We start from the raw sequence: 20,296 nt of genomic DNA on the forward strand, positions 1-20,296 counted from the left end.
AGGGGGGCGCAGAGCCCCTGGGCCGAGCTGGGGACAAGGAGAAGGGGGTCGGGAACCCGCCCCGCCCCGACCGGGACCTCCCGCCCCCCAGGCCGAGTGGTGCGCCCATTGGCCGAATGGACTCCAGCGCCTCGCCCATTGGTCGGCCGCCTTGAGAAGCACGCGGCCACGGTGGCGGGCGGGCAGTCGGAGGGCGGCGGACCGGCGGGGGCAGCGCTCAGGGGGCATGGCGGGTGCGGGACTGCGGGCGGCAGCTCGGCGCTGGCTGCTGTGCGGAGGCCACGGCGGACCGCGGGCCGCCTCGTCCTCACCCTCCTGCCCTGGCTGCGGCCCGCCGGGTCCCGGAGCCCACTGCCCCAGCACCCCGCGCTCGGCGCCCGCAGACAGCGCGGACCTCAGCGCGCACTTGTGGGCTCGTTACCAGGACATGCGGAGGCTGGTGCACGGTGGGTGACTCTGGGTGGGCAGTGCGCCGGAGGGCGTCAGCCGAGTGGCGCCCAACAGACGGCCGGGGCACCGTCCCCAACCTTCCCGGGAGCAGCTTACTGGAAGTGCCCGGTGGGGCTTGCCAGGGTCCCAAAATATGATGGCGTTTTGGGAAGGCTCAATCGGGTTGGTACGCGGTGCCTCTGCACAGCACCGCGACTCCCGGGGCGCGCGGAGGTTTTGTTTTCTGGGTGCGGGAGCTTGAAATGCCTGGAGCAGCCGCTGCGCACGCGTCCCTGGGTCTTGCTCCTGGGTCCAGTCTTTGGGCAGCGGCGGTGGAAACCTCAGACCCTTGTTCTCCGCTGGCTTTTAGTTACCAGTGTGTGGACAAAGACTGAGCGAGCGGTGCTCACCGACGGCCCGACGTAAGGCGACACCGGCCGGACATTGTAGGCACCTCTTAGCTTGCCTCTAGCGGTCTACAACACTCTAAACAGCTTGTTTAGAGTAAAGGCGTTGGAGGATCCGAAAAGTTACTGTAGCCCCCTGCAATCCCGGGATGTTGCTGTAGTCCCAGCCAGAGCTGTACAGGGCACTTCCCCTCCCCTAGCCTTTTCTCTCTCCCTGAAATGGGCTGATGAGGCAGGAGATCTGAGTGTGGAACATCTGTCCATTTGTCTGGGTGGGGTCTAGTGGGGCCCTGTCTCTGCCGCAGATAGATGTGGTCTGGGCTGTGGCCCCTGTCGCTGCCCAGCAGGGTGCCCCCCACCCCACCCCACCCCGGCCTCCTCACACCCTCCCAAGACCCTCAGACTCCTGTCCCAGGATTGTGGTGATGACTCAGAAAGAACAAGGACAAGCTGGGGGGGGGGGGGGGCTTCTAGAGGAAGCCCCAGAGGTGCTGTGGCTTGCATTGTCTGGTAAAACAGAGTGGCTCTGTCGGGAGATTCCAGCTGTGACTGGGCAGGGGTTTCCACTCCAGCTGTGTGGAGACCTGCAGGTTGGCCAGAGTTCATCTCTTGACAAGCCACAATCAGAATAGTTGAGACCTCTGAAGAATGGTTGCTTTTAAGGACTGGGAATATTGCAGGGTAAGCAGCTTTACAGAATTCTTTGTTCTGCACCTAGAAAAATCCCTGAGTGTCTGAGAAGCCTGTGTGTCTTGGCGGTGTTGGGGAGGAGGGTCTACTTTCATAACCTTCAGGGTCCTCCTGTGTCTTCGGATCCTTATGGACCCCCCCCCCCCGAGTTCTTGTGTGCAGGGTCACCTCCACTAACGTGCCAGTGTGAACTAACTTCTTGCTTCTGAACCCAGACCTCACCAGGCTAGGTTTTCTGACGGAGTCTGGACAAAACTGTCAAGGCTAGGGCTAGTAGCCCTTCAGAGAGCAGTGGAGGACCATTAGCCTATGCTTGTCCTCATATGATAGAAGGAAAAGGAGGCCGAAGCAGGTGGCGTGGTCTGAACCTGCCTCTCAACTTAGTTGTCTGGTGCTGGATCGATTGATTGGGGACCTTTGCCTCCCCAAGTTTGGTTCTCTGGACAGTGGAGATAGATGTGTGGTTACCTCACAAGACTGGAGCAGGGAATGAGATGATCCGAAAAACTCGCACATGGTCTTAAACTGCTAGAGCCCTAAAACCTGACGAGAGGAGGTTGGGGCTAGCCCAGTGATACTATAAGCACACCAGACGACCGCTGAGTCATGGCATACCCTCTCCTGGCCTACTCAGCACGACTGATAACCTATGGAAGGAAGTGGGCCTGTTTAACCACCCAGAGCTAGGATTCCCTTGGTCCAGAAATGAGATAAGTAACCTTGGGCCCCGTATGTTTCCCCATCCTACTGTTTCCAGGAAGGTTTAATCCCCCAGAAGACCCTGGAAAGTAGAGGCAAGGCATGGACCTAGTCAGAACTCTGCAAACTTGGGCCCACAGATACCATGCCTCTGCTTCCCACCCCAGTGGTTTTCTGGACACTAACGCAAGCCATAAGCAAAGTTGACATTCCAGGAGTGTAGGGTTGTGGAAATTACTAGTTATGTTTTGCAGCAGAGACCTGGGGTCCTGGTGACACCAGGTGATGGGTTTCTCAGAAACTGTTCTTTAGGGGGAGGCCATCCGCTGTGTCTTAAGCATGCCCCAGTGAAGAGCTCTGTCTGCACTTGGGGATCTTCAGAACAGCTGCTCACTGCTGGCTGTAGGCCACCGGAGAAACTAGCCACACCTGTTCCCACACCTAACTCCCTACACTTGACACTAAAGGAAATGGGGGTGGAGCCCTGTGTTCCAAAGGGGCCTCTGAGGCAACAGCTCAGCACGTAGACGAGGTGTCTGCCCCGCACAGGAGCCGCTAGACGTGCTGTGGAGCCAGAGATTTTCGGCTGATGATCAGAATCAGTGTGGTTGATGACAGACTCCCTGGAGGTTTGGACTTTACCCCAGTCCTGCCTCTCTTCCCCTTCCTCTCCAACTCCGGGACTGACCAAGCGAGACCCAGCTTGCACACATCCTACATTTGATCCTGCATGTTGTGTGGGTACAGGCAAGAACGCTGCATGAAGTGGACTGGTTCTGGTTTTATTCCCCTTTTAAGAGAAGCAAGCCCAGGGGCTAAGATAACATTCTCAAATTCATAGGCATGAGAGGGAGGGAGGGCCCGATCTGCCTGGCTCACAGCCCATGTCCTATCATGTCCTTTTTCTCCATACACCATGCCCACTTTCCAAATGGGGAAGACAAAGCGGGTGAACCTAGGACCCCAGAACCTTCCTGACATAGTTCCAGGCTTGGCCTTCTTCTGTGACTCTTTTTAGAGGCTTGTGACTGTCACCAGAAGAGAGCAAGCTGGGTAGTGTCCCAAACCCCGACATCTTACATCCCTCCTGTGGTGATTAGCATGTTCTCTGGCTCCGGCCTGGGAATGTCATTATGTGGTCTGGCAGGCAGCTGAAATCCGATTAGAGGGACCTTGCTCTCCAGGGCTAGGGCAGGTGTTCCAAGTTGGCAGCCTTGGGGGATTCTCCACCCCTCTAATGTTCTTGGGCCCCAACCACTTCTCTGGGCAAAGTGAAAAAGCAGCATTCATGGCCTTGGCCTCCAGTTAGGCCAAAATGGAGCCAGCCAGCATCTTGTGTGAGGAGTCCACAGTCCCTGCACCCTGCCCTTGACAGGTAACCCCAAGAAAGTGGAAGACAGGCCAGTGGACAGTGGGGCTCCTGGACAGGTTTTGAGTAGTGCTGCCAGGGTTCCCACACACTGGTGTCTGTGGGGCACCACAAATGACAGATTAACATAGAAAGGGAGGCTTGTAGCTATGACCAGGCCCCCGGAGGAGAGCAGACTGGGCCAAGATGTAATAATTCAGTATCTTGTGGGGCCCATGGGGCTGGGTACCCACAAAGTACTTGGGCCATTTGCCTTAGCTGTGACCATCATAATGGCACCATCCTCTTGGATCTCCTTCCCTCCAGACCTTCTGCCCCCTGAGGTCTGTAGCCTCCTAAACCCAGCAGCCATCTACGCCAACAATGAGATCAGCCTGAGTGACGTTGAAGTCTACGGCTTTGACTACGACTACACGCTGGCCCAGTATGCAGATGCGCTGCACCCCGAGATTTTCAATGCTGCCAGGGACATCCTGATAGAGCACTACAAGGTGAGGCGGCCAAGCCCTAGAAGCCAGTGGGACCCAGGCTGAGTCTTGGGGTTCCCCTGGTATCCTGAGCTGAGGGCTGGCCCTGCTCCTGGCTTTTTGTCCAACAGTACCCTGAGGGAATTCGGAAGTATGACTATGACCCCAGCTTTGCCATCCGCGGTCTCCACTATGACATTCAGAAGGTGGGTGGCTGGACACTGACCCTTCCTGACTAGATGTGCACAGGGCCGGCTTCTTCAGCCTCCTCTCCTTATCGGGCCACCCTGACCTCGGCTGTCACTTCCCCCTTAGTAGCGTCCGTAGAGGTTTTGTTGCGGAGGGTTGGGGGGTACTGGGGAAGAAGCTGGCTCAGGTCCAAGGACAAAAAAACCTGCGTCCTCACCACTGGCCCTGCCCCGTGCATGCTTCCAGAGCCTTCTGATGAAGATTGATGCTTTTCATTATGTACAGCTGGGAACAGCCTACAGGTTAGTGTCAGTTCTACCCTCAATCTACCCTTGTTCCTATCCTGTCCTGCTTCCTGGGCTCCGGCTGAGGGTATCTGTCCCCCCACTTACCCCCAACTCAGGGGTCTCCAGCCCGTGCCAGATGATGAAGTAATTGACCTATACGGTGGCACCCAGCACATCCCGCTATACCAGATGAGCGGCTTCTACGGCAAGGTACCCACACAGCCTGCCGGTGCCCCAAGGCAGATCCCTCCGTCTCTAGTACTTGGAACAGCGGCTAAGAGTTGACCTCCGTCCCCAGGGCCCTTCCATCAAGCAGTTCATGGACATCTTCTCCCTACCAGAGATGGCACTACTGTCCTGTGTGGTGGACTACTTTCTGGGCCATGGCCTGGAGTTTGACCAAGTACACCTCTACAAGGATGTGACGGTGAGGAGGAGGGCCTTGTCCCTTAGGTGAGCCCGAGTCTGTTTGCCTTCCTCCCTGGCATGTCCTCACTGTCTCCTTGTTCCTCTTAGGATGCCATCCGGGATGTGCACGTGAAGGGCCTCATGTACCAGTGGATTGAGCAAGACATGGGTAAGGGTGGAGAGTCGTCCTTACCGTGGCCTGCCTGAGCAGAGGATCACAGGCCTGGCCCTCACAGGCCCACCTTCCATTTCAGAGAAGTACATCCTGAGAGGAGACGAGACGTTTGCAGTGCTGAGCCGCCTGGTGGCCCACGGGAAGCAGCTGTTCCTCATCACCAACAGTCCCTTCAGCTTTGTGTGAGTCCAGGCCCGCTGTGAAGGGTGTGTGTGGGTTGGAACGGGGGATGACACCGTACTGCTCCCGGACTATAGCCAGTGCCATCTCTACACAGGGACAAAGGCATGCGGCACATGGTAGGTCCTGACTGGCGACAGCTCTTCGATGTAGTCATTGTCCAGGCAGACAAGCCCAACTTTTTCACCGACCGGCGCAAGTATGAGCTTAGCAGGGACTTTGGGGTTATGGGAGGAGGTTACAGGCCCCACTCAATGAGAAGACTTGGACACAAAACCCAACTGGCCCAGACTCAGTATTCTCTGTGCTTAGATGGAGATGCCCCCTTGCTTGACAGTGTGCCGCTTGAGTGGGGGACTTTATAGGTCCAGGAAGGAAGGCGCTCAAGCTGTGGCTCTGTCACAGACGCAAGCCAGGCTCTTTACTCCTCACCCAGGCCTTTCCGGAAGCTTGATGAGAAAGGCTCCCTGCACTGGGACCGCATCACGCGGCTGGAAAAGGGCAAGATCTACCGGCAGGTAAGGACTCTTTGGGGAAGCAGTGCCTAATAGGTGGCCTTGGGCTATGCAGGGGCAGCCTTCTGGCCTTGATCTGGCTTGCACTGTGGACTAGAGCAAATGGCACCAGGACAGGGCTACTAGGAAACAAGCCTGGGTGACAGTGGAGGAGAGCTTGGCCTTTGGTCACACTGCTTGCTTTGGATTCTGTATCTACTCAGTAGCCTGGAGACCCTGGTCATCACCTCTAGGCCTTGCTATCCTTTAGAATATCCCGCTTGAGTCATGGTACAAAAGCCTTCGAATGCACACTCGACAGGCAAAACCAGCCTGGTTGAAGTCCTGAGGTGAGGCTGGGGAGACACCCACTACCACCACACATGCGCGTGTGCGCGCACACAGAAACGCATCCTGGTTTCCTGTGCGGTGACTCGGAGGAAAGGCCAGATTTGAGCTGACATCTTAGCTGAGATGGTCCTGGGGCCAGGAGAACGGCATTTCATTTAGATGCCTCAACTCAGCTGGCAGGCCCCTGCTCAGTATCCTGCCTGCCGCACACAGATCTCCAGTCCCCAACTCTTGTCTTACCATCAGACTGCGGTGGCCCTCTTTGCAGGAAAGTGACTTGCTTTCTTGGCAGCTCTCAGGCCTAACATTGTATTAGAACCCTGTGTAGTTCTCAGGAGCCCTTCCCTGCATCTTTCCTTCATCTGCCCCTTGAGATTATTTTTATTTGTTTTGTTTTGTTTTTTTTTTCGAGACAGGGTTTCTCTGTGTAGCTTTGGAGCCTGTCCTGGAACTCACTCTATAGACTAGGCTGGCCTCCAACTCAGAGATCTGCCTGCCTCTGCCTCCCGAGTGCTGGAATTAAAGCCATGCGCTACCACCACCCAGCTTCCCCTTGAGATTCTTGATCTAGGGGACATGTCCTCCACTGCCCTTTGGATGCCACCCCCAGCTCCCATCTCTCTGTGGCTCACTGTTGCGAGTTGTTCTATGAACTGTGCTCTGCTGAGTGTTCACCTCTGGGTGCCCCTGTACTTCCCAACTCTGGCCAATCCACCCCCAGCCCTACCCCCGAAGCGTCCTCAGTCATGGTTGTCCCTTGGTGTTGTCATCTTTCCCTGGCCTTGGAACAGAGAAGCACATGGCACCCCGACCCCTGAAGCGTCCTCAGTCATGGCTGTCCCTTGGTGTTGTCATCTTTCCCTGGCCTTGGAGCAGAGAAGCACATGGCTTGCCAGTGCGCTCTGTAGGTGGTCCACAGGGCCCTGTGGGTGGAGACTGAGGAGGTTCACAAGAACTTCAGGGCTCTTTGCTCTAGGGCCTTGTGGTTTCTCACAAACAGGGATTAATGCCCTTATCTGGGTGGGTGAAAGGTCATTGGAAGAGGCCCTGGAGTGAGGGCCAATCCACCCCTACAAGAGATGTTCTGCTGCAAGCAGCCCTGCCCCCCTTTTCTCTTGGAAGGGAGATGTAGTAAGGGCCATGGAGCAGGGAGGCCACGGGAAAGGGCAGCCCAGCATCCGGCTGGCTTTGGCTGCCTCGGGAGAGCCGGGAAGACTGGTGACAAAGCCAGGCAGGCTCCCACAGTCAAGGGAGCCCAGCTGGCTCAGCAGTGCCCTCCCCTCCCCAGGGAAACCTGTTTGACTTTCTTCGACTGACAGAATGGCGAGGACCGCGTGTGCTCTACTTCGGTGACCACCTCTACAGTGACCTGGCGGTGAGGGGTGGGGGGCTTTTTCCCCGGGGAAGGAGGGAGCGCTGCCAGCTGGTGCTGAGGTCTGCCTCCCATCCCTTCCACTAGGATCTCATGCTGCGGCATGGCTGGCGCACGGGAGCCATCATCCCTGAGCTGGAGCGCGAGATCCGCATCATCAACACGGAACAGTACATGCACTCGCTGACCTGGCAGCAGGCGCTCACCGGGCTGCTGGAACGCATGCAGGTAGGAACAACGGGAGGGCTTGGGGGCTGGTAAATTGGAGTTGGGGTTGCACCTCCTAAATCGTGTTTACCCCACTCCCCATATTGTGTTCCCCCAGACCTATCAGGATGCAGAGTCGCGACAGGTGCTGGCTACTTGGATGAAGGAGCGGGAAGAGCTGAGGTGAGCAGACCCGGGGCCACGACAGGGACCCTGCCCCAGCTTTTTCTCAGTGCATTGATGTGCGCCCTGTTTCTCTCCCCAGATGCATCACCAAGGCCCTATTCAATGCGCAGTTTGGGAGCATCTTCCGCACCTTCCACAACCCCACCTACTTCTCCAGGCGCCTCGTGCGCTTCTCTGACCTCTACATGGCCTCTCTGAGCTGTCTGCTCAACTACCGTGTGGACTTCACGTTTTACCCACGTCGAACACCCCTGCAGCACGAGGCGCCCCTCTGGATGGACCAGCTCTGCACTGGATGCATGAAGACACCTTTTCTCGGCGACATGGCCCACATCCGCTGAGGGCACTTTTATTGTCCTAGACAGACCATCCGTTCTTTTAGCCCCAGCCACCCTGACAAGCAATAAAAGTGCTCTCTGTCCTTCCATGTGCCTCTGCTTCCATTCCAGACTGTCATTTGACCTTGAGGATCCTCTGGGTATCAGGGAAGTCCTCCTCCAGGAGCGAATCCTGCAGGGGGAGGCAGGGTGCAGCCAAGTAAGGCTAAGCCCAGGGCCTGTCCCCACCCCCCTCCAGCCACACTTCCCACCCCACACTCACATCAAAGGGCTCACAAAAGGCATCATTGCTGCCAAAGACAGGGTTGGGGACAGAAACCAGGGTTGGGCTGGTCCCTTCTTGCCATGGGGAGAAGTCATCATCGGCATTATCTTCTGCCTAGAAGAGGAGCTGTGACTGGTAAGGCCCCCACACATGACAGAAGGACCCTGTCCCCACAGCCCCAACCCCTCTTTACCTGGAAGGCAGAGAAGCCAAAGCCTGTGGGCTTGCCTCGGGCGCGCAGGTAGAGGGCTCCAGCTACCAGCCCCAGCAGTGTTCCAGAAGCTACCACGATCCCCATGCTTAGTGCCACAGGTTGAGGCTTGTGTCCCAGCACCGGCCTCTGTAAGCAAAAAGGGGGTGAGTGTCAAGGACCAGGCCAGAGATAGCCCCTCCCCCTTGAGGCTCTGTCTCCCACTTCTGCCCACTCACAGACTGCGGTGGCGGCGTGAGCAGGGGGCTGGCCAGAGCGTGAATGATACCATTGAAAGCCAAGATATCCCACACAAGGATGTGGCTGACCACAACTGTCCCCGGGGTCTGTGGAGAAACTGCAGTCAGGCCCCCAGGTAAGCAAGGTTGAGCCAGGAGGGTACTGGTAAGGCCAGACTCACCAGAGGGACCCTAGAACTGTTGTCAGGGCCTTCATCTCTTATGAAGAGGCTAAGTCCTGAGTGGGCAAGAAGCCATGTCCCCTGACTGGCATTAGCACTCAGAAAGGTGGCATTGGAAGCGTGGAGTTCTAGGTCTGAGCCACTCAGCGTCTATGAACAGAGTAAGATCTGTTGGGTTAGGCCCACCAGAGAGCGCAAGCTGTACCCAAGCCCCTGCCGTTACCATATTGTCCACAAAGCCTTCGTTGACAGGAACAAAGAGTGTCTTGAAGGAGCGCTCATCGTCCAAGAAGTCCAGAAAATCCAGACCTCGCTCGGTGGCGTTGGCATAGTCCAGCAACATCTAGGGTGGGGAGATGGGGTGTGGACAAGCTTTCTTTGGGGATCCCAACTGCCTACATTCCCACTTCTGAGGCTAGACCTCTGCACACCCCATAGAAGGTAGAGAAGTTGGCAGTGGTAGCCAGGACTTCGAGCAGCTTCCCGTTGCATGTGCTGATCCCGTCACCCACGAAGCCAGCCCGACATTGGCAAGCCACATCTGCAGAAAGGGAAGGCATATCAGCTTAGAGAGGAGTATTGGAGAAATCAGGGGTTGGGGGTAAGCAGAGGTGGGTAGAGTGGCCGTACCTTGCACACGGTAGCAGTAGGCATCCCAGTGCTCCGAAAGGTTCTTGCGGACCCCAAGGCTGATTATACCTACACGATTATCGCCACAGTCTGCCGCTGGGAAGACGACAGGGTGGGCAGCAGAGCCATTGGCCAACCAGCCCATGAAGCAGACATGAAAACCCAGCTGTAGGGGCAAGAGGAGATGCTGAGACCAGAGCCCAACTCAATGGGCTTCCATAGGCTTAGCTCCTACCCTTGAGTCCTGTGCACCTGCTGGGCAGCGGAGAGCTGGGGGAGCGAAGCAAGGGCTGCTCCCTGGTCCTCACAGGCTTCCCTGGCCTCTGAGAAGGTCAAGCCATAAGGGCCACTGGGGGCCTGGATGTGGAAGACACCAGCCCGTTTTTCTGCAGGAAGAAGGGAGGGTGTATGATTGACAGGACAGTAACCAGGGATACTACAGTGGGTTGGAGGTGGGTAAGGAAGCATACCCTGGAAATGCAGGTCAGTGCACAGAGCGTCTCTGTGGCAGGGAGCTGATTTGCTCATGCATCGGTCCACAGGTGGCTTAAGCTCTGCCAGACACTGCAGTCCGTCACCCACATAGCCTACATGGCATTCACAGCGCCGTGTGTTCTGTGGGCAGAGAGAGCAGTGGATGCTCACAGAGACTGGAGGAGTGGGCTGTGAGGCCTCTACACCCAGACTACTCAGCTCCCCGGGACCTGCTTACCGGGCCAGTGTTGAGGCAGTCAGCATGCTCGCTGCAGCCTCCACGGTGGCCGTCCAAGCAGGGATTGCGAGCTCGACAACTCCAGCCATCGCCCTCATAGTCAGGCAGACAGGTGCAAGTGACCATTGTCCCCACCTGGCTGCAGTTGGCATGCTCACTGCAGCCGCCATGCCCCTTCCGGCACAGATCTGCCACTGGGGGCAAGGAAGGAGTGGTTGAGCCGCATACCTAGGGTGGGTCCAGGACTTCTTACCAGCAACTCACAGCCTCCTGCTTACCTGTGCACACACGGCCGTCCCCTTCATAGCCCAGGCTGCACTCACAGCTGTTGCCTACACGGCACACGGCCTGGGTTGCACAGGGTGGGGTACATACGGGCTGCAACTCTGTCCCCAGGACCCATCCCATAAGATCACGTCAGTAGCTCCCCTCCTAGCCGCTGCCCCTCCCACCCACCATAGGGGTCTCCACCTGTGTGTGCAGCTAGGCGGAGGGGTGTGCGGCCAGGGTGTGCACAAATGCACAGCAGCCCAGGTTCAAGGGCTACTCACCCAGCTGCACTTCACAGCGTGGCCCAGTCCAGCCTTCATCACAGAAGCAGGAGCCAGAGCCCCCAAGGCCTTCATCACAACGTCCATGTGGGGTGCAATGGCAAGCTGGGGAGAAGGACAAGTTGACACACAGGGCAAAGGAAGTGGGGCGAGATCGAATGGGACAAGACAGAGATGACATACCTTGGCATTGGGGTCCAAAGGTACCTGGGGCACATAATTCACAGGCTGTCCCAGCAAAACCCGAGTGGCATTTACACTGCCCACTTCCGCTCATGCCATCCAGACACACACCGTGATCACTGCAGGGGCTTTTGGGGCCACCAGGGCAAGCTAGGGAATAGCGTAGAGGAAGGGACCAGAGGTTCCCATGAGAACACCCACATACCTGCATCCCGGGATCTGCCGTCTGTTCCCCTACTGAGTGCCAGCCAAGGCTCTTCAAGGAATGTCAGTTCACCCGTGTCCTCACAGCTCTGAGACCCCCATCAGACCCCAGAGAATACCCAGAGCCTTCAGAACTCCGTGCCAGATTATGAATCTTCTGTACACCTACCCTCACGCATTTGAAGCATTCCCCTACCCTAGAGCACCCCAAAATCCTTTCTTAAAGGGCAATAGCCAGAGCTTTGATTCTGGCCATCTTGGAGGCTAGAGGAGCTGGTCAGCTTTGTCTGCTGCTCTCAGAATGCTTACCTTGGCAGTCAATGCCATAGTGACCAGGGCAGCAGCTGGGCTTCCAGATGACTGTGACACAGTTTCGGTGGCAGCCCCTACCCAGTCGATGGTGGTTCCAAAAACTAGGCTGTATCCAGGCTCCACCACGCATTGTCAGGGAGTGTAGTGGGGTTGCCCAGAACTTGGAGTAATCACGCCAGCAGGACTTGGGGCTGCCCTGGGTCAAAAGGAGTCAGGCCACAGCCAGCCTGAGCTTGATGGTGCTCGGCCCCTCCCCTCAACCCTCCTCTCAGCCTCTAGGCCCTTACCAGCTCCTGTGAGCCCCGAGGACAGGGTGGCTCCAGCCCACAGACGCTGCAAGTCTTCTGGAGGGGATGGAGGTCAACACTGCAGGGTCAGGTGGGTGCACAGGACAGGACAGGTAGGCTGGGCCCCTGCCATGCACCTGTGGCCCGTGGCCTTCCTCACCATTTGAAGTGTCTGGGTCTCAAAACGATCACAGCGGGCACCAAGGCCGGGTGGCTCCAGCAGCTGATCAATGCCATAAGCCACGCCCCCTTCAAAGAGCAAGTGTCTTTGCACAATGCGGGTGTTGTCTTCACCTACCAGGAGCTCACCCTAAAGGGGAAGATGTAGGGATCATGGGCACTGCAGCCCCTCACTGCCCTGCCCCTGTTGTCCTTAACCAAGCTCTCTCCCCGGACTCACAGACCGAGCACGACTGCAGGAGAAAGAGATAGTGTTTCCATACATGGTTCGGAGTTGGCCCAGGTTGGGTAGGTCAGATGCCAAGGCCTAAAAAGATGAAGACATGATTGGAGTTGGGCATGAGGGCAGTAGAGACCAAAGATCGGGTCTGTGCCCACCTCAATGTTGCGGATCACGTGACCCCGAAGAATGGCTGCCAGTTTGTCACGGTGGTCCTCATGGTAGAGCCAGTTCTGCCGGTCAGGAGGCAGGGCTTGCAGGGCGGAATCTGTGGGCCACAGCATAGTGAAGGGACGATGAGTTGTATCCTGAAGCATGGGCAGAAGACCAGCCACCTGTGGGGGCGGAGCAAAGGTGTGACACTTAGAGAAAGATGCAGAGAAACCGGCCCAGATAACTAGCCACGCTGATCTGCAGTCCTGGGTGGACCATCATCCCCTCATCTGCAGGGGCAGATGCCTTAAATTACAGTGGCCCATACATATGAACCATGTATTTATGAAACATATATATATATATATACTGCTTTCTTCTACCTGTGATAAAGGGTTATTTATAAACTAGTTACAATAAGGGATGAAAAATAGCCAGGAGGTGGTGGCGCATGCCTTTAATCTCAGCACTCAGAAGGCAGAGGCAGGCAGATCTCTGAGTTCAAGGCCAGCCTGGTTTAGGACAGCCAGGACTACACAGAGAAACCCTGTCTTGAGAGGAGAGAGAGGAACAATAAAATTGAAACAATACACCATAATAAAAGTTATTTAAAATGTGAGATATTTCTAGGGCTTTTCAATTTAATATTTTTATTATACTTAACCTGGTTGGTTTTTGTTTTGGGGTGTGTGTGTGTGTGTGACATGGGAGAGGGGGCATGCTCGCAACTGCACACATGGAGACCCTACAGGAGTCACTTTTCTCCTGATGCATGGGTCCCAGGGTTGTCAGGTGTGGTAGCAGGTACTCTCACCCACTGAGCCATCTTGCCAACATTGTTGACTGTGAATTGAAATTGTAGGTAGGGGAACACTTGCAGGGAAAAGTCTCCACACACCTTGGCTGCATTTCCTCACGTGTATCCACACCGAGAGGCTCTTACATGGTACAAGGAAATTCCCATAGGCACATTGGTTCCCAGAAAGAGGAAAGCATGCATACTGTTACACACATGCGCACACACTGGCAGGCCCGCATTCATGAGAGCAGTACCGTCACTAGGCTGCTGAAGATCTTGTAACCAAAGCTTTCAGTAGCGGCGGTGATATTTCTCTGGGAAAGAGCATGCATGGGTCACATGGTCAGGCAGGAAGAGAGGATCCCAGCCCGCCACCCAGTCCCAGGCTCTTGCCCAGCCATACCCGAGGGACGGGGACAGTGTCAGCCTCCCAGTGTAGCACATCCGGTGGCAGCAGAACACGGTCAATGAAGTGCAGGACGCCATTCACGGCCTCATAGTCACTGCTTACCACCCGAGCGAAGTCATTGAGATAAATGCTGCCCTGTGGGAGGACCGTGGTTGCATGGGGCAACGCTGAGGTTGGAATTGAAGCTACGGGGTGTGCCTAGGCCAGAGCAGGGCTTGAGGTGGGGAGAGTTTTTTTGGTAGACAGTGCTGGGCTTTGGACTGAGGTAGAAGATGAGTCAGGAAAGGGCAGAATCACTATGAGACGCTTGTACAAGGAACCACACTAGGCCTGGTATTGTGGGAGCATGATGCTGGTATCAGCTTGACTTGGAAATCCGGACTTGGGGCAGGCCAGTGCTGACGGAGAGGGCCCTGGGTGTGGGTATTCTCTGGGCCGGACTCCACTCCCTCCCATTTGGATCCAGGCTGAGTAGTAAAGGGATGGAGGCAGGGGCACAGGGACAGTTTGAAGGGGGCTGAGCTGGGGGTTGAATCCTGCAGGAAGACTCTATAGCCAGTAGGACCAACGGTGTGAGAGCTCACCTCCTTCTCACTGAAACGCAGCGTGTGTCCAGACAGGGCAGTGGCATATTCCTGGTCCAGCAGGTCTTGGCTCCCCAGCTGCCGGCAGCCAACCACATGGTAGCGAAACACCAGCTGGCGATGGGCACGGATCCTAGCCAGCTCATCCTAGCATAGAGTCAGGAAGACAGTGGGAGCCAATGACGGTCACTTCTGCCCATGCCGTGACCAGAGCACTCATCTCTCTCCCGACTTCTCCCAGGGCTGTATACCTGGGACATGTTGCTCACTAAATCAGCATGGGGCACAAAGATGGTGAAAGGCCCATCACCCTTGAGTTCCTTGTATTCCTGGGGAGGCAGGACACGATGTGAGTGGAAGGGGAACAATCTGGGACCAACTTGGAACGTCTAATGATCTGGGAAAAACTGAAATTCTGAAGAGTCCACGCCAGCCAACTCCCTCCCCACCCCACCCCCAGCCAATCAGATGGGAACACAGAGGTCCAGAGCAGGTTGGCATCTGCCCAGCAGGCCTCAAAGGCCTAGGCTGGCTACTCACCATGAGGTTGAGGCTGAAGAACGAGGCATGCTTGTTCCGTAGGAGCTCCTGGGGGAGCAAGGATCAGTTCAGATTTTGGGTGCTCCCCCCCCACCAAGGTCTGGCCAAGGCAGAGATGAGGAAAGGAAAGCCAGGGAGGGTTCTGATCTGGGGCCAGGATTGTTTGCATGTGATGCAGATGAGGTTTAGCCCAGGAAGAATTAGGGGTCAGATTCAGGGTCATGGGGTCATAGTCAAGGATCAGAATTGAATCTGGGATCTTAGCCTAGACTGGAGTTCAGGTTTGTGTCGGGCATAGCCACAGTCAAGCCTGGGTCAGACTTGGGCATCATTACCAGTCCAACTCGTCCATGGCAGGTGATCCCATCTCCCACGGTATGACTTGGGTTGCAGGTACACGTCCTCTGCCCATCCCCCGTGCTTCTGCACACAGCATAAGGGCTGCAGCCGCCATTGTTCTGGGTAGAAGAGGAAGGCTGTGGTGGCGTCCTGCCACCTCTGAAAGACCAGCCTTAGGAAGGATGCCTCAAAGTCCCTGGTTGCCTCTCACAGTTTTATTTCTGCTGTTGCATCCAACTAGAGCTAGGGGTTGGAAGGTCCTGGGCCCACCCTAGGGGTGAGGAGAGCTGTGTCTGGTCTCAGTGCCCTTCTCTCGACAAATGCGCTAGGATATAAGGTTCTAACCTGGGAGCAGGGGTCCAGAAGCTTGCAAGTCTGGATGCCATCACCACTGTAGCCCTCACGGCAGCTGCAAGAGACCTGTCGCAAATCCTGATCATTGTGGCTGCATGGGGCCCTGAATGGCAGGGCCACCCCAGAACTAGTAGTCTGAACGGAGGCCTCAGTGTTAAGTGTCAACTGACCTGCTGGGGGCCCGTGGGGATGCAATCAGCATGAACGTGGCAGCCTCCATGGCGGATGAGACAGCTGTTTATCTCTAGGGGAAGAAACGCCGAGATGAGGAATAGCCCTGATGGCCCCCCGCCCATCTGCATGGCCTGCCTTCACATGCGTCTATCTTGGGGCACCTCACCCTGGCACAGCTCTCCGTCGCCTGTGTAGCCCTCCTGGCAGGTACACGTCCGCTGCCCGGGAGCCACCTTGGTGCAGTTGGCGTAGGGCGAGCAGCCCCCATGGCCAGCAGCACATGGGTCCACCTCTAGGGACAGAGGTTGTGAGACACAGACAGGAGATAAGGAAAAGGTTAGAGGGACTGTGGGACGACCACCCCAAGCATTCCAGAGTGGGATGCAGGGCATCCGGATGGCCAACCTGAGCAATAACTGCCGTTGCCTGAGTATCCTGCAGCACAGATACAGGCGGGGATTCCAGTGGCGTCCTGTATGCAGCTGGGAGGGATGGCAGCCACTTAGCCTGTCTGCCCTGTCCTGCCCACAGTCACCCCACCACAGGCTGGGCTCACTCACTTGGCATTGGGATCACACTTCTTGGGACACTGAGGATTGATGATTTCTGGGAGTAGACAGAAGGTTCTGGTCATTCGGAGCAAAATTGTTCCCCTGTTGTCACTTGACCCTAACCTCCTGGGACCTACTTTGATCACAGCGGAGACCCTGCCAACCAACATTACACACACAGCTTCCGTTCCCTCGCAGCCCCTCCTGGCACAGCCCGTGGTCACAGTCACATACTGGAAGTGGGACAACAAAGGACAGGAGTTACTTTCCTGCTCTTTACGGTGTAGTACCCAGTCTGCTCCCCTTCCCAAGGGCCCCCACCCTATTCTCTGCAGACCTCACCTCCAGAACAGGTGGGTCCATAGCGGCCCAGCTCACACATCTCACAGGCTGTTCCGTGGAAGCCCTCTTGGCAGCGGCATTCCCCGCTGCCCAGGAGCCTGTCTTGGCACTGCCCATGGCCTGAGCACACTCCACCTAGACCCCCTGGGCATGGTTCACATAGTGTGCCAAAGAAGCCTGGGCAGCAGTCGGGCACCTGTAGGGGCAGGGGAATGGGAAGGGGAGGAGAGAGGCCCAGGGTAGGCCAGGATGGATGTCGTTAGCCAGGAAGAGATGGTTACATCTCAGGGTCACCAAACAGAGCAACTTGGAAGCACAGACCCAGGGAGGGCAGACCAAAACCCTCAGGGGATGCGGGGGCTGCCCTCCACAACCCTCCCCTGGTGGGGGTAGACTCAAACAAGGGAGAGTGGCAACTCCATGGGCTGCACAGAAGAAACAAGAAAGCCTCAGTACTGCGCTGGCTGATGGTGCCAGCTCTGGGATTCAACTCTGTATCTCTCATGTCCATTCTCCAGGGGTTAAACACAGGAATAACAGTAGCCCTCTGATTTTGGACAGTCCTAAGACCCTTGCTTTGCTGTCTTTTTTTTAAATGTATTTATTATATACGCAGTGTTCTGTCTGCATACATGTCTGTATGTATGTATGCATACATGCCTGTAGGCCAGAAAAAGGTACCAGATCTCATTGCAGATGGTTATGAGCTATCATGTGGTTGCTGGGACTTGAACTCAGGACCTCTGAAAGAGCAGTCAGTGCTCTTAACCTCTGAGCCATCTCTCCAGCCCCAGCTTTGCTGTCTTTGCTGAAGACTCAGCATCTCTGTCCTTGAAATTCAGTCTGAACTCTTCCCTGGGCCTACTCCGCTCTCCTTCCTGGGCAAAGTGGCAAAGCCTTAGCAGGGGACACATCAGAGCAAACCTGGATCTTCTTGGCACATGTGTAGGAACAGCCCCGGGAGAAAGAAATGCCAGATCTGTAGACACAGCTCTTCCTTGGTGTGTCCTAGAATTGGAGACACACAGGAAGGGTCACCTGCCGGCTTGGGAAAAGACAGGGTTGTTCGAGGGAGATAAACAACTATACTGGACAAGCATAAGGGTAGTAGAAGGGAGAGGTAGAGGCCAAGACAGACGGGCCTGATGAGGGGACGGCAGAGGGATCAGGACTAGGGCAACAATGAAGCTCCCCTGAGCAGACCAGGGCTATGGTTCAGTCTTAACAGGGAGTTGCCCCTGCCCATCCTGGGCCAGTTCCCAGCAAGACTGAACCTGGGACTTTAGTGGGGACATGGAAGTAAGTACGGGGTTGTACTGAGCCCAGCATCACCTGCAGCTGGAAGCCTTGAGTGCAGCGGAATTTCCGGGTACAGTTTATGCATTTCTCCTGGAGAAGAAGGGGAAGGTATCAGTTGGTCCAGGATAGACTAGCCAAGTGTTCCTGCTACTCAGACCAAGCAGCAGCTGCTGCTTGTGGGTTTCACTTTTGTTTTTGAAACAGGGTCTTACTATGTAGCCCTGACTGGCCTGATGTTTAAGAAGGGATCTGCCTGCCTCAGCTTCTAGAGTTCTGGGATTAGAGGTGTATGTCACCACTCCCAGCTGCAGATCTTTTTTTTAATTTATTTATGTATATTTTATGTATAACTGTTCTGCAGGCCAGAAGAGGGCATCAGATCCTATTATAGATGGTTGTGAGCCACCATGTGGCTGCTGGAAATTGAACTCAGGACCTCTAGAAGAGCAGCCAGTGTTCTTAACTGCTGAGCCACCTCTCCAGCCCCTGCAGCTGCTGACATTTAACATCCCTCTGGCGCCAGCTTCTTACCCGAAGAGCTTCTGCGTGGCTGTGTAGGCAGCGGCTGGACCCCACTGTCAAGATCCCTGCCAAACCAAAGAGGGAGCAGCCAGGAGCCTCCAGAAAGGGCCCCTCCAGTGGCATGTGGTTCACCTCGGGCTGCAACGGAAGACAGCAGGTTGGATCTGCCTACCCATTCCCACTAGCCTCCCTCTTAGAAACAACAAGATAAGAAACCACTCCAGGACTGGGGGTAGCTCCAAGAATGAAAGGGAAGTCTTTCTAGACCAGAGGCTAGGGTCTCCTTGGTGGGAAAGCTTCAAAGGCAGGTCCTAAGACTCTTCCTAGGGGAAGAGTCTCCTAATCCCTGCCCTTCAAACCTGGCCGCTGTGATTGTAGAAGACCAGCCAGTGGGCAGGGCCCAGAAGCGAATTCCGGTGTCCTCCTTTCCGCAGGACCTCCACAGAGAGTGCCTCCCCAAGGATCACGTGATGCCGGACTATGTCTATGTCCTGCCAGGGAGGAGTCACTTCAGGGTTTCCAAGACTCTCAAGGGTCCTGAGCATCATGCCATCATCATTCCCCTGCATCTTGGCAAAGGGGGCTCATCCTGCCCATCCCCAAGGCCTCACCAGGATACTGCTGTTGCCCTGGGTCTCCAGAGAGTGATTTGTGGGCACAAAGATGGTGTAGGCTTTGGCAGCCTCAATTTGGGCCACCAGTTTGTGATGCTAGGAATAGAGACAGGGAGCAAGGATGAGTACGGCAGCCCTCAGTCCTGATGCGGGGAGCCAGCCAGACCCCTGCAGCCTCCTGGGAACTCACTCCCCTTGAAGGAACCCCCTTTACCTTCAGCTGCTCCCTGAAGAGGTGGAAGGCAGGCACCCTATCTAGCTGCTGCAGCAACCCTGGCCCAGTCTGCACATCACCTCTTGGAGGTAACAAGACCTGGTATACAGCAGGAGGGGCTGTCAGTTCGTCATTACTGGCCCAGAAGGTTCCCCATGCTCCCTTCTCCTGCCATACCTGGCTGATAATGTGTAGGATGCCATTGGTAGCAAGGAGGTCGGGTACGTCCACACTGACATTCTGCACCCAGACTTTCTGGAAGGCAGCAGACAGAGCTTACTCTAGTTGCTCACTGATACATGGTATAAGAGACACCCCACTGGACTCTACCAGGCCTCAGGTTCTACCAGGTAGGTGCATAGACCATCACTAGTACCCACATAAAGAGGGGCAGGGTTACATGCGCTGGCACACACCACTTCTAATGAGACAACTATGTGTGTGGTCTCTGAATCAGCCCTGGGCAACCCCAAGCTTTTTTCCTGGGAGCCCAGGTATTGGGAGAAAGCCACTGTGGGACATGTCCAGCGTTCAGCTCTTACCCCGCTGATGTTGTATATCTGCCAATGTGTCGTGGGGCTCAGTGTGGCTACTTGTTGTCCACTTAACCGGGCCAACTCCTCCTCTGAGAAGGCACCCTGGAGAAAATGGGCCCTATGGGGAACAGTTGGGGGGCACTGAACCTTAAGCCTGGGCTCTCCCCACTTTTGTAGATACATGGTAAACAAAGAACTGGATCCTCTCCATCCTGTCTGGGAAGGGTCCAGGGTCTCACCCGGAATCCCTTCCATGGCCCAGGCCCTTCCCAGCTGTCCCACCTGACTAATTCTGGCAGCATCTTTGGCTGCAGCCAGAAGGCCTGGTCCTCACGGCTCAGCCTACGGATGGCAGCTTCAGAAGGTACCAGGGCGGTGACTCTGGTGTCAGCAGGAAGAGTGACACTTGAATTCTGCACACAGTGAGTGGGAACAGGGAGATGAAGGTGACTCTTGGGAGTTC

The 20,296-nt window shown here is 55.9% G+C and overlaps 2 protein-coding genes across 2 annotated transcripts in view; one reads left to right on the forward strand and one right to left on the reverse strand.

Moving 5' to 3' along the window:
* The first annotated feature begins 181 nt into the window (after positions 1 to 181).
* On the forward strand, positions 182 to 8,335 carry Nt5dc2 (5'-nucleotidase domain containing 2). Its single transcript, XM_075989012.1, has 14 exons — positions 182 to 446; positions 3,901 to 4,085; positions 4,193 to 4,267; positions 4,497 to 4,552; positions 4,654 to 4,747; positions 4,836 to 4,964; positions 5,054 to 5,114; positions 5,200 to 5,302; positions 5,398 to 5,499; positions 5,737 to 5,818; positions 7,434 to 7,520; positions 7,605 to 7,745; positions 7,843 to 7,907; positions 7,990 to 8,335. The coding sequence occupies exons 1-14, from the start codon at positions 227 to 229 to the stop codon at positions 8,249 to 8,251; spliced, it is 1,662 nt and encodes a 553-aa protein (XP_075845127.1). The 5' UTR covers positions 182 to 226; the 3' UTR covers positions 8,252 to 8,335.
* The window catches only part of Stab1 (stabilin 1), a 29,373-nt gene continuing 17,297 nt past the window's right edge, over positions 8,221 to 20,296 (reverse strand). The window contains exons 29-69 of the mRNA XM_075989011.1: positions 20,116 to 20,246; positions 19,840 to 19,951; positions 19,475 to 19,552; positions 19,298 to 19,396; positions 19,081 to 19,179; positions 18,829 to 18,960; positions 18,479 to 18,607; positions 17,981 to 18,037; positions 17,573 to 17,656; positions 16,649 to 16,844; positions 16,444 to 16,539; positions 16,316 to 16,361; positions 16,161 to 16,237; positions 15,922 to 16,047; positions 15,752 to 15,825; positions 15,573 to 15,647; positions 15,224 to 15,346; positions 14,889 to 14,936; positions 14,600 to 14,677; positions 14,349 to 14,495; positions 13,759 to 13,899; positions 13,610 to 13,669; positions 12,562 to 12,738; positions 12,404 to 12,490; positions 12,164 to 12,313; positions 12,004 to 12,060; positions 11,714 to 11,912; positions 11,201 to 11,350; positions 11,018 to 11,122; positions 10,745 to 10,852; positions 10,467 to 10,660; positions 10,225 to 10,369; positions 10,007 to 10,140; positions 9,755 to 9,920; positions 9,556 to 9,665; positions 9,348 to 9,467; positions 9,125 to 9,274; positions 8,943 to 9,050; positions 8,707 to 8,853; positions 8,511 to 8,627; positions 8,221 to 8,420 (exon numbers count right to left, since the gene is read on the reverse strand). Of these exons, the coding sequence (XP_075845126.1) occupies positions 8,364 to 8,420; positions 8,511 to 8,627; positions 8,707 to 8,853; positions 8,943 to 9,050; positions 9,125 to 9,274; positions 9,348 to 9,467; positions 9,556 to 9,665; positions 9,755 to 9,920; positions 10,007 to 10,140; positions 10,225 to 10,369; positions 10,467 to 10,660; positions 10,745 to 10,852; positions 11,018 to 11,122; positions 11,201 to 11,350; positions 11,714 to 11,912; positions 12,004 to 12,060; positions 12,164 to 12,313; positions 12,404 to 12,490; positions 12,562 to 12,738; positions 13,610 to 13,669; positions 13,759 to 13,899; positions 14,349 to 14,495; positions 14,600 to 14,677; positions 14,889 to 14,936; positions 15,224 to 15,346; positions 15,573 to 15,647; positions 15,752 to 15,825; positions 15,922 to 16,047; positions 16,161 to 16,237; positions 16,316 to 16,361; positions 16,444 to 16,539; positions 16,649 to 16,844; positions 17,573 to 17,656; positions 17,981 to 18,037; positions 18,479 to 18,607; positions 18,829 to 18,960; positions 19,081 to 19,179; positions 19,298 to 19,396; positions 19,475 to 19,552; positions 19,840 to 19,951; positions 20,116 to 20,246 (4,689 nt within the window). The 3' untranslated portion in view covers positions 8,221 to 8,363. The remainder of the gene's footprint in view (positions 8,421 to 8,510; positions 8,628 to 8,706; positions 8,854 to 8,942; positions 9,051 to 9,124; positions 9,275 to 9,347; positions 9,468 to 9,555; positions 9,666 to 9,754; positions 9,921 to 10,006; positions 10,141 to 10,224; positions 10,370 to 10,466; positions 10,661 to 10,744; positions 10,853 to 11,017; positions 11,123 to 11,200; positions 11,351 to 11,713; positions 11,913 to 12,003; positions 12,061 to 12,163; positions 12,314 to 12,403; positions 12,491 to 12,561; positions 12,739 to 13,609; positions 13,670 to 13,758; positions 13,900 to 14,348; positions 14,496 to 14,599; positions 14,678 to 14,888; positions 14,937 to 15,223; positions 15,347 to 15,572; positions 15,648 to 15,751; positions 15,826 to 15,921; positions 16,048 to 16,160; positions 16,238 to 16,315; positions 16,362 to 16,443; positions 16,540 to 16,648; positions 16,845 to 17,572; positions 17,657 to 17,980; positions 18,038 to 18,478; positions 18,608 to 18,828; positions 18,961 to 19,080; positions 19,180 to 19,297; positions 19,397 to 19,474; positions 19,553 to 19,839; positions 19,952 to 20,115; positions 20,247 to 20,296) is intronic.

This window comes from Microtus pennsylvanicus, chromosome 10, assembly GCF_037038515.1.
Source record: "Microtus pennsylvanicus isolate mMicPen1 chromosome 10, mMicPen1.hap1, whole genome shotgun sequence".
Lineage (NCBI taxonomy): Eukaryota > Metazoa > Chordata > Mammalia > Rodentia > Cricetidae > Microtus > Microtus pennsylvanicus.